Source organism: Camelina sativa, chromosome 11 (assembly GCF_000633955.1).
Source record: "Camelina sativa cultivar DH55 chromosome 11, Cs, whole genome shotgun sequence".
NCBI classification, from domain to species: domain Eukaryota; kingdom Viridiplantae; phylum Streptophyta; class Magnoliopsida; order Brassicales; family Brassicaceae; genus Camelina; species Camelina sativa.
Window position 1 is genome coordinate 9458567 of NC_025695.1, and position 11138 is coordinate 9469704.

Consider the following 11138-nt stretch of genomic DNA (forward strand, 5'->3'; position numbering starts at 1 on the left):
TTTTTTTTTTTTTTTTTTTTGTCAACAACCGACTATTTTTCAAAAGAACTCAAATCACGTTTTTAAACAATTATACCTCTTAATACCTCTTAATAAACTAAAAATCGATACACATATGTTTTTAATCACAACTAACATCATAAACTATAAAGAAAAAATATAACTTGTCAAAAAAAAATATAAATTAAATAGAACACAAAGTGCTCTACTCTGGTTCATCAATAAGTTAGTAGATTAACAGTTTTAAAATAACGTTGTTAGTACAAACTTATTGATAAAGCTACCTTCAACCTAGTATCATGATGAGAAATAATAAATAAGCGAGAATTTTATCATATTGATGCTTGAATAATTTCTCCAATGCATATTAGTTGGTTATTGGAAGGGGACTACTAACTTTCTTCAGTAGTTATAAAATTAGTCACAAGTAATGCCAACACAAATCTGAACGTACTACTATCCTAGATAATTAACAGATAAGTGTTATTTTTATAATAAAAAGGTGTTCTTATAATTTAAACAAGCTGCAATTTTTCTAGTATGATTCGTTTGGTACAATCTGATTCATCCAAACGGAGATTCTGTTTATGATCACCTTTTTCCAACTTATACAAAACTTTTGCAACTTAAACTGAATTAAACTAGTACTGATTAAACAAAAATCATAAATATATAAATATTTTTATGCCAACTATATTTGACTAATAAGCAACTTTTGATCACTCATTAGTCATTAATCACTTATTTAAGTAGCTTCTATGAATAATTCAGCTCCCACTCAAACCAACAACTCAAATAACACCAAATAAGTGTTAGATTCCATAGTTTTTAGTCATAATTGAATGTGAATTTCTTTAGCTTATTACTTTATTAGTACGTGGACATGCCTTTCGCTGGGCACAAGCCTATTATTTGTCTTGGTCCTAACTGCAGCTTAGCATGCCGCGGTGAAATGTTGGAGACTTCAAATTACTTTGATCAATCTTTACTATTATGTTCTTTTACAAATTTTATATCATGTGATGTTCAACCAATAACGTTGATAAATCACTGAATCTTTTATTTCTTCTGCGGGAGTAACAACTACTTTTTTTTCTCTTTTACACCTTTGGATCGACAGAGTAACAACTAGTTTGTTATACAAAAAATTTAACCACTTTTCAACCTAGCTACAACTACAAGGAATTACCGCCGTTAAAAGTGACATCAAAGCCGAACATTAGAAAAATCCTTTAAACAAAAATACAAGTATTATAAATTCAGTCTTTTTGTATAATATGGATCAACCTGTGGAATTATACAATGCAAAATTGCAAATGCTTAGATGGGATCAAACTGGGATGAATTATTAAAAAAAACAATTTAAAAGGTGTTTAAAAATAAAAAGAAGAGGACAACTTCTTCAATGATTGCCACTCTTTTGCTCGGCCCTCCCTTGCACCAAATTATGAGTTAAAGTCAGAAAACAATATACTTATGAGTGTAAGCTAAACAAATTTTCAATAATATTCGTTATGCTTTTCTGTTATATTCCCCGGGGGAATTTCCCCCTTTAGTCTTTCCTTTTCATTTTTTCTAAAATATAATTACATTTTTTTTCGTAGAAAGCCATTTGAATTTGATTTATTGAGTAAGAAATTTGACAATAAGGTTTTATATTTCGATTACATTGGCTTGTTGGTTTTCACGTCTCTGTAAGTCTATTTAGGCAAATCTCTTCCATTTAATATATATACTACATAAAAGTTTTTTTTGGTATAGGGTTTTTATTTTGAATATTAACTCTTGATATTGGAGAAAAGAAATTTGATATCCTTATGAATTTAGTTTTCAAGGAGGACACGAAAAGTGAAGTTAGTTTGTCCATCATATAAAGAATCTATCAAGTGGTTTAGGCAGAGAAGAGATTATGAAAGTGTTAATTTTATTCAAAATATTGAGTAATTAAAATTAGGCTTTTGTCATTATTCACACGTGTTAACCAACTGAATCCACCAGTGTTTTCGTGTACCGTTATATGTTTAATTATTTCTACTAATTGGTTCATATATTTTGCATCATAAAACATTTGGAACTCTATATACACACAGTCTGACATATGATCCACAACAAAAGAAACTACATTTAGATTTACCAGTATCACAACGTTTTATTTTAAAATAAAGTGGTTAATTCCTTTAGATATAAGGTTTAATAGAAAGTATTTAATCTAGGGTTCAATGCTGAGGTGAGAGGGCCATCCAAACTCCTCCAGGAATGCTAATATAACCCCGTTGGACCATCCAAATCCCGTCTGCAAATTTTTGGAACATAAATTAAAGTCAAAACATTATTAAAAACTCTTCCCTCAATTCATATATCTACCTAAATGAAAAGAAAATTGAAGAAGAATGTTTTTTGTTTATTTTACCTGTGGCTTATATTCTCCTCCACCACCATATTCACCAAGCTCTGTAACCTTGAGCTTTTCATGGATAGTCCCACTTTTTTTGTAAACAAGATAGTTGCTTCTGATCCATCTCCTTGCAATCTCCTCTGCCATCTCTTTTGCTTCCTTTGAACTCGATCTCGCTAGCCCTGTAACGATCATTTCTTGTTGTGGTGCCCATCCATTCGGATAATCCCTGTTCAATGAAACCAAATAGTAAGATACAAGATAAGGGTTTATCAAGTAGATATAAAGATTCAAGTGGAACTTAAAATCACATGTTTCACTTACCATTGTTGTCCAGAATCTGTCAAAGATGAGAGGATTCCAGCGGGAGCTATGAGCCCTGAGTTCTCAAGAGCTTTCACAACTTTCTTGACCAGTTTTTCATCTACATGTTACACAAGATAAAACGTTATGTTCATATACAATATACAAATGTGTGCATGTATAGACAAGTAGAGATAAGTTTACCTGAATTGAAGGAATTAATCCATATTGGAGCAAAGTTAGATGCAAAAACATTGGTGTTCTGGTTCTCAGCTTTCCATGTCTCAGTCTCCTGAAGACACACAACACGCTCTCAAATGCTTTCTCATCAACAATATACAATTAATTAGAAATTGTAATTGAAGAGTTATGTAACTTACATCACCATTGGAGGAAAGCCAGTAATCTAGCCACTGTCCTGCTTTCTCGTTCCAAAACACAGTTTCAAACGCTTTCTCCCTCGCTTTTGACGCTTCTACAAAACGGTCTGACCCGTTTTTATCCCCGGAAATCTCCATCAAGAATGCTATATCGAGTTCCATCTACGGTTAAAAAGATCACATACAATGCTTACCAAAAGTACAAGAAACGTTATCAAAGAGAATTAGGAGTCAAGAAAAGTGGAGACCTTAAGAAGAAAGACGTTGAGATCAACAGGTACAACTGATGTTGTAGCCATTGTTGTGAAATGAGGAGGATCCCTGCATGCATTATTATTTTGAGAGTAAGCAAAAGTAGAAACATCAACTAATCTTAATCAGTTTGTTAAGTAATTGAACCTCATCCATCGCGTGGTGAAATCACATCCTGATTCAGCAGCTGTGGCTATATCTCGATGGAACCGTTGTTTCTCTAATAAAGTCGAGAACCCTGAAGCGGATTCTTCATCCTGTGGTTATTACACATAGGGAGAGAGACTCAACAGTTTTTTCTCACAATCAAAAATCAGAATAACTGTTTGCAAAGAAACAAGAAACATACGAAAACAGAGGATTCAGGCCGTGGCATATTCCACATAGCATAATAACGGCTTAAAACGTGATCATAACCACTAGCGTCTCGAATCACCACTTTATGTTTTCCTACAAAGAAGATAACATAACCAAAAATTAAAAATCTAAGAACTAACTAAGCTATTGTACATCTAACCATCTAACTACTTAACTAACCTGAGTTCCAAAACTCGTACTCTTTGAGAAGCACAGGGATAGCTTTCCTCACAAGTTCTTCATCTTTGGTTACATTATAAATCTCATAGACCATTGAGCTCAATAGAGGTGGTTGGCTTGTAACAGCAATATAAACATAATATTTAAATTTTATTCGTTATAGGCAAATAAAGACAAGAATTTTTGTTACCTTCTGTTAGTGTAATAAGCTCTAGCGCCGTTCAAAGCGTAACCATAAGTCTCCACGAGTGACATCAGATTCGTCACTAATCCTTTGGCCGTAGTGAACATTTGACTCGTCATAAGCCCTCTGCACGTGCAAAAAGCACATGTTACAAGACGGTGACACGTGAGCTCTTTGTTTCGTAGTCAACACGTAATGTGAAAAGGAGAGGAATCAATGATATATGAAAAAAAACAAAAAGCATTAGATTTGTGATTTTGAAAGTTGGAAACACTGACTTGATGACCCAGTAAGAATCCCAGTTATACACTTCTCTAAATCTCGAACCGGGAATGATAACCGGTTCCGGCAACGGTAGAAGCGTGTACCGGCCAGGAGACTCCCTAACTGAGTCAGAGACTCTGCAGCTGAGGTTTCTCCAGAGACCGTGTACCTCACGCGCCCAGTCTCTGACTTTTTCGTTCTCCACGTTGGAGAGGAACCCGGAGGGATCTGAGACGAAATCCACTGGTTCGTGGTGCAACATATCCTCCCCTGCGCCGTCAAAGTATTGTTTAACAAACCTTTCAAGCTTCTCCACCGGCACTGACATGTCAAGTGACTCGCTCGTGAGATCTTCAAAGGCTGATTCAATGCTGGAGAGAGTGTAGGGGCGTTTGAGAGATAGATCGATGTAGGATTTGGGATCAGCGCTTTGTTTTTTAGGGTAGGAACGAAATGCCGTGAGCTGCACGTGCTGGAGGAAAGTGACGAGTGGGGTTGTTTGGACTACAGGACCTGAGTCCGAGTCTGTGTGTGATTCCACCATGGAAGAAGTTGTCAAAGAGAAACAGAGTAGGAGGAAGAACAGAGTGAACCCTTGTCGTTTAAGATCTATGAAGGAAGGAAAAGAGGATAAGTAATTGCAAAGAGAAGATAATGATAAGAAGGGTTTATGTATGTGTATGGAAATGATTGGATTAGCGTTACGTTTGAGTGATTTCATTGCCATATGTAGGAGTTTGACTAGGGTTCTTCTTCTTAGAATATCGCATACCAAAAAGAAACGAGTATGAATATAATTGGGGAATGTAGACTACTATTAAACCCTTTGGCTGACTCGGATGCATCATTCTTATTGGTTGTCTCAAGATGAGAACGATTTTAGATTTTTTTACTTTCTTACTTTGGGAATTGGTGTACCTTTCTTTCTTTCTTATAAAAGATCAAGTTTCCAACTTCACCAAAGAAAAGAGATCAAGCTTCCAACATGGCCAAAAAAGATGAAGATCAAGTTTCCAAAGAGGTCGATTTCGTTACGAACTTATCAGAAAACAAGATTTTCTCAAAATAGAAGCCCCAACTTTAATAAAGTATCAAAAATTAAAAACTAGCTTTTTAAGAAGTAATCACGGGGATAAAGTGACACGCTTCAGAGGGGGTACTAAAAATCTCTATCACAAAAGTGGTTAGTGGGTTTAATAATTAAGACAAAGATAGAGAGAGAGCTTAATGAGAGGAGACATGCCTAAACCCGTACACAAATACTAGAAACTTTTTTCTTAATAATAATAAAACAAATGATGAAACTTGGAGAATGTGAATGCGTGCTACTTTTGTTGTGTAATGAACATTGTTAAAAACTAAAATATATATTCTTGTTAATATAAAAGCAAGTGAGTTAATTATTTTTGTTCATAAACACTAAAACGAAAATGATACGCACCCAAAGCATAAATCCAAGATGTGATCGAAGAGAAAGAGATAATAATGAGATCCTCATATCATTTGGTCCTATTATTACATTTACATGACAAAGACGTTTAAACAACAGATTCTCTGTATGGAGGAAACAACGGAATTAAAAGCTAAGGAAACAAATGGGGGTAGTTTCAATTAAACACGACGTTTGTTCTCAAACGTTGAAGTCTTCTTCACCAACCAAAAAGGCCATAGAGACGTAACCAATAATCACATTTTATCGGTTGCATGGAACTAATGAAACATGATACGTTTTGGTTTGTTATAGAAAAGACCAGAAATGAAATTTAAATCAAGAAATTAATCACAAGAACACTTCAAACAAATGATGCATTGTTCTTCACATTAAACCAAAATAATAAAAATGGTGATGCATTGTAAATACAAAATGATCAAAACATATCTAATGATTCAAACACGCAGTTAATCAAATTCTCATTCAGGCATCAATAGCATTACACACTTTAGACATTGTATTAAAAATCAAGAAATTACAAATTCATACCAATCGCGAGAGGAGTAAATTGTTATTTTTACCAGAGGTTAAAAAAAAAACAGAATTAGACGATGTCGTGTTGATGAGGAGCGGCGGAGAGGGCAAGAGGACGGTGGTGAGCCTCGTCGTTGTCGTCGTCTTCATCATCATCATGAGAGGTGGAGAGATTGACGCATGCACAGCTTTCAAGAGAGGAAAAGAAAGCGGAGATGACGGTGGCGCTGATCCAGCTCGCAGCGTGATCGATCTTCTCTATAGAAGTCGTCGTGCTAACGTTGGAGGTGATGCTGATGCTTTTATCCATAGCTTCCTGAATCCGATCAGGGTTTCAGAAGACGACCAAGATCGTGGAAGGGGTCAAATTCGTCGATTCGTTTTAGAGAGGAAGAGAGAAGAAAATTTTGTGTTGACGATTTTGATTTTTGAAAATGCAGAAAAGTATTTGATGAGGTGGATAATGTATTTATAATAAATAGTTGTGAAGATGAACGATGAACAAAACAGCGCATCTGGTGTAGTGGTATCATAGTACCCTCCCACGGTACTGACCAGGGTTCGATTCCCTGGATGCGCATTCTTTTTGACTTTTTGAAGTTTTTTTTTGGTAGGATTGTTTTTGAAGTTAATGTTGTGAGTTGTGACCAATATTATGGTTTTTGGGATTCTTTTGATCATTGTGACCAATATTTTATTATCCTTATAATTTTGAGACAATAGTGTATTTTCCTTAAAACTATTTTTAGTTAGTACATCGCATCAGATGGCATAATTTTTAGTCATTAGAAACCTTTCATTTGTTTGTCAAAAAAAAAAAGAAAAAATAGAAACCTTTCATTTCAACACATGCAAAATTTCGGCTTTTCTTTAACAAGCCTTGTCTTTGATTCTTGTTTTAAATTTGAAGAAGCAAAAAAAACTCATTATGGAGTTAGTTTACAACTAAGATTTACTTCTAACCTCACACTCTCCTTCTTACAGTTACAAAGTTACAAACAAATGTTTTTTTTACACCTTAATCCCCCAAACAAATTCTTGCTTCTGTCTCAACCGAAACCCAAGAACAATAAAAACAAACCCTAAACAGTAAAAAAAATTTCAAAAAATTTATTTACAAAAAGAGTTGGAATGAATTACCTCGGGTCACAATTCTCCGGTGCTCTCACAGGAGCTCCCGAGATTTGTCGTTACATCATGAACTAAGAGCCTTACAATATTAGTGCGGGAGGATCTAGGGATCTCGAGACATTCTTGAAGATCAGCATCACAAGCAATCAAAACCCATTCGTTATCATCATCGAGATACTTGATATCGAATGTACCTGCATCAAGTTTCAGCCTCTTCGCCACTTCATCCTTCAATTCCATTATACCCGAACCCGAGGATATCCTGAACCGTATAATGTCTTCTTTGTAGCTTGCTTTGATTGTTACCGTTCTCGTTTCCAAGCCTGATGGTTCGCGTGTAACATTTGCAATGGCCTCTTCCTTTGGGGGAGCGTATACATTGTTGTTGCTATTATTATCATTGTTCATCCAGTTTGAGTCTGGAAATTTATCGTCGAATGCTGTAGTGGAGCAGAGATTTCTCAGATCTTTAGAACTTCCAGTGTCTTCGATGAGCATTCCTCGGAAATGGTCTATAGAACCAAGAAGCCTGTTTGGCATTGAAAATGATGCTGCGGATACATCATGATCTCTAGAATAAGGTGGAAAAAAGAGCCCCGGTGATTCACCAACCGTGAATAGCGGATCTTGGTTCGGGACTTTAGCTTCATCTAATTGGTTTCCGTCACATGAGCCGTGAGAGGTCGGGGTCCCAGCGCTCTCATCCACCGTTCGTGACCGCTTGTGACCGTTGCTTGGTAACTCGGGAGAACCATTTGGCTCTTGGGGACTGTGATCACTTGACCAGTGGTTAGGTGAATTGTTGGTGTTTGGTACCTCGGGCGGTTTGGAGCCACTAGGTGAATTTAGTGGCTGTGCTGATGTTTGACCATGTGTCCAAGGGATGGAACTAACGGCCATGGAAGTCAGGTCGAGGCCTCCATCAGTGCCTTGAACAGATTCAATGACTCGTTTCAGTTTTGTGATTGAACGATTCACTTTCTTGATCTTCCTTGATGGCCACCGCGAGATTCCGTGTTGTCTGCNCATTGTTGTTGCTATTATTATCATTGTTCATCCAGTTTGAGTCTGGAAATTTATCGTCGAATGCTGTAGTGGAGCAGAGATTTCTCAGATCTTTAGAACTTCCAGTGTCTTCGATGAGCATTCCTCGGAAATGGTCTATAGAACCAAGAAGCCTGTTTGGCATTGAAAATGATGCTGCGGATACATCATGATCTCTAGAATAAGGTGGAAAAAAGAGCCCCGGTGATTCACCAACCGTGAATAGCGGATCTTGGTTCGGGACTTTAGCTTCATCTAATTGGTTTCCGTCACATGAGCCGTGAGAGGTCGGGGTCCCAGCGCTCTCATCCACCGTTCGTGACCGCTTGTGACCGTTGCTTGGTAACTCGGGAGAACCATTTGGCTCTTGGGGACTGTGATCACTTGACCAGTGGTTAGGTGAATTGTTGGTGTTTGGTACCTCGGGCGGTTTGGAGCCACTAGGTGAATTTAGTGGCTGTGCTGATGTTTGACCATGTGTCCAAGGGATGGAACTAACGGCCATGGAAGTCAGGTCGAGGCCTCCATCAGTGCCTTGAACAGATTCAATGACTCGTTTCAGTTTTGTGATTGAACGATTCACTTTCTTGATCTTCCTAGATGGCCACCGCGAGATTCCGTGTTGTCTGCAGATTCGCTTCATTGTCGTCGGGCAAACTGAGAAAAGAACAATATAGAGTTCAGTTGAAATATATTTAGCCAGTAACAATAACCAAAACATGAAAGCAGTTCATAGATATAAATTACCTCCAAGACTCTTAGCAGCGTCTTTGAGACTTCCGGTGAAATACTGCTGAAGTACATCCAGACTGATCGTTTTCTCAGTCTTTCCACGTTTTTTCTCTGTTTTCTTCTTCTCCTTAACCACACCATTAACAGTGGCCACGTTGATATTCTCTTTTACTGGATCAGAAGACTGAACCGTAGGCTGAGGAATCAATCGTGTCTCTGTCGCGTTTGACTTAGAACCAGAAAAGGGAACTCGAATTGATTCTATTTTTGAATGGATCTTCTTGTCCGGTAATGCTTGGATGATCTCGAAAGACAATTTGTCATCGTCTTCACCAAAGTCAACCCCAGATGCAACCCGAAGACTCTGAAAGTGTTCTTTCATTGTCACCAAAATAGAACCCAACAGCGAATCTTGCTCTTCGTCGTCTGTTATACTCGAAGGAAGGAAGAATTCAAGAATGTAACTGTCGTCGCCCGTGTAAGAGCTCTGGAGAGAGATTGCAAAACAAGTGGTTAACTTGAACATGAGCGCATAATGGACCAGTGGGTACTGCGTTTTGCAGAACTTGGTGATGTCTCTGCAGAAACACGACCCACCATTGAGAAAAGCTCGTCCAGCGACTCCCTGTCCTTTCTGGAGATGGTGTTCAAGACAGGCATCTCTAAAACCCCATACATGAGCATCCACGACATAGCAGGCCATGTCAGTTGTAGACATGCAGATTTGGCCCATGCAGCTACCGTCAAAGCTGGTGCAGTTTTTCTTTAGACCGCCACCATTCGCAAGAACGCTCCCGTGCTGGCATGGAACCCAAGTCTGAGCCAGAGGCAAGTTATGGGTCTCACATACAACTGTCAGCACTTCCAGAATCTCAGCAAGGGCGTTTTGGCGACTCTCATTGCATATCTGTGAATACCAAGTTCACTCAAAACAGTGAGAACCAGTGCTTAAATGGAAAATGGTAATCCCCAAAATGATAATGTAGCTAACCTGAGTGGTTTGGTGATCAAGTATTTCCGAGCTTTTCAGATTTACCGCCTGACAAAATTACCAAAGCTCGTTATCATTAATAAGGAATTAGAAATATAGTGCTCAGTACGAAAACAAATACTTAAAAGCTGTAGCAAATCACAAAAACAAAGAACTATTAATTTGGATACAACATAATGAGAGATATTAAAGACGCTATAACTTAAATTAGAAGCTAGCAAGATAATGATATGAATTTGTTGTTATTATCAAAGAATAAACCATGCTTTGGAGCGAAAGAGCTTCAAAATGGTAGGTCAAATGATGTGCAGAATTTTTTTACCAACGGTTATTCCTCAATACAACTAGCAGCTAGCAAGGCAAGACTTGCAACTCAATACTCTCATCCATCCACACCAAGTTCTAGGAATCAATTCAGATAAAGGATAAACGTAGGAAGGGTGGAGTATGTGTAGTAGTGAGGAAAGAGAGACAAACCTCAAGGGCTTTGCAAACTTTGTCCACTTCGGGTGCATAGTGTATCTTCTCAGAGGTCATTATAAGTTCGACAACACCTATGCAGGACTGACCCGAAGGATTGAAGACAGGCAGGGCCAGTGTACCACGCACGTTGTAGTGCAAGGCATGGTCGAGCCGGGAGAATTCTTTGCTGGAGTAGTACTGAACATTAGGAGTCCATTCAGGCAATTTCTGACGGAAAACTCGACCAGGGAGTCCGAGCTCAATGTCACTTTCACTATCGACAGAAAACATATATGTGAGAGAGATCATCCTGTATTGATTAAGCCCATTACCGTTAGGATTAAGAACAAAAGGTTGACCCAAAGTCGTCAGCAAATCACGACCATTCTTTCTCACAGGAGCCCAGACCTGAGCCAAAACGTGTTGTTCGGTAGAGTCTTTGAAGTATCGAAGCGCCTGAGTCATCCTCTCTTTGATCACACAGTAGTTGTCTGCGT

The 11138-nt window shown here is 37.9% G+C and overlaps 3 protein-coding genes and 1 non-coding gene across 5 annotated transcripts in view; 1 reads left to right on the forward strand and 3 right to left on the reverse strand.

The window, feature by feature from the left end:
• LOC104722595 (trehalase-like) lies at positions 2076-5311 on the reverse strand. Of its 2 annotated transcripts, XM_010440793.2 has the most exons (12): positions 5021-5311; positions 4330-4924; positions 4058-4177; positions 3868-3983; positions 3680-3780; positions 3478-3587; positions 3327-3399; positions 3079-3240; positions 2903-2990; positions 2720-2819; positions 2411-2624; positions 2076-2293 (listed from the first exon to the last, which is right to left on the reverse strand). In XM_010440793.2, exons 1-12 carry the CDS (start codon positions 5040-5042, stop codon positions 2210-2212), a joined length of 1785 nt encoding a protein of 594 aa, XP_010439095.1. In that variant the 5' UTR covers positions 5043-5311; the 3' UTR covers positions 2076-2209. The 2 variants fall into 2 exon arrangements, with proteins under 2 accessions (XP_010439095.1, XP_010439094.1); XM_010440792.2 differs by having other exon boundaries at positions 4330-5308.
• Positions 6199-6697, reverse strand: LOC104722596. Its single transcript, XM_010440794.1, has one exon. It carries the CDS (start codon positions 6589-6591, stop codon positions 6352-6354), a length of 240 nt encoding a protein of 79 aa, XP_010439096.1. The 5' UTR covers positions 6592-6697; the 3' UTR covers positions 6199-6351.
• TRNAG-CCC lies at positions 6791-6861 on the forward strand. The gene has a single exon. It is a non-coding gene; the product is annotated as a tRNA-Gly (tRNA).
• Positions 7137-11138, reverse strand: part of LOC104722597 (protein NLP7-like) — a 5418-nt gene continuing 1416 nt past the window's right edge. Inside the window, exons 3-7 of the mRNA XM_010440795.2 lie at positions 10657-11049; positions 10180-10227; positions 9204-10095; positions 8878-9113; positions 7137-8228 (exon numbers count right to left, since the gene is read on the reverse strand). Coding sequence (XP_010439097.1) covers positions 7428-8228; positions 8878-9113; positions 9204-10095; positions 10180-10227; positions 10657-11049 — 2370 coding nt within the window. The 3' untranslated portion in view covers positions 7137-7427. The remainder of the gene's footprint in view (positions 8229-8877; positions 9114-9203; positions 10096-10179; positions 10228-10656; positions 11050-11138) is intronic.

What these genes read in the sequence shown, in the direction of transcription:
- LOC104722595 (XM_010440792.2), bottom strand. Translation starts at nt 5,042, where the DNA reads ATGGCAATGAAATCACTCAAACGTAACGCTAATCCAATCATTTCCATA. An exon ending in GGCTTTCCTCCAATGGTGAT is followed by an intron (nt 2,991 to 3,078) that starts GTAAGTTACATA and finishes GTGTGTCTTCAG; the next exon opens with GAGACTGAGACATGGAAAGC. An exon ending in ACAGATTCTGGACAACAATG is followed by an intron (nt 2,625 to 2,719) that starts GTAAGTGAAACA and finishes TTCATTGAACAG; the next exon opens with GGATTATCCGAATGGATGGG.
- LOC104722596 (XM_010440794.1), bottom strand. Translation starts at nt 6,591, where the DNA reads ATGGATAAAAGCATCAGCATCACCTCCAACGTTAGCACGACGACTTCT.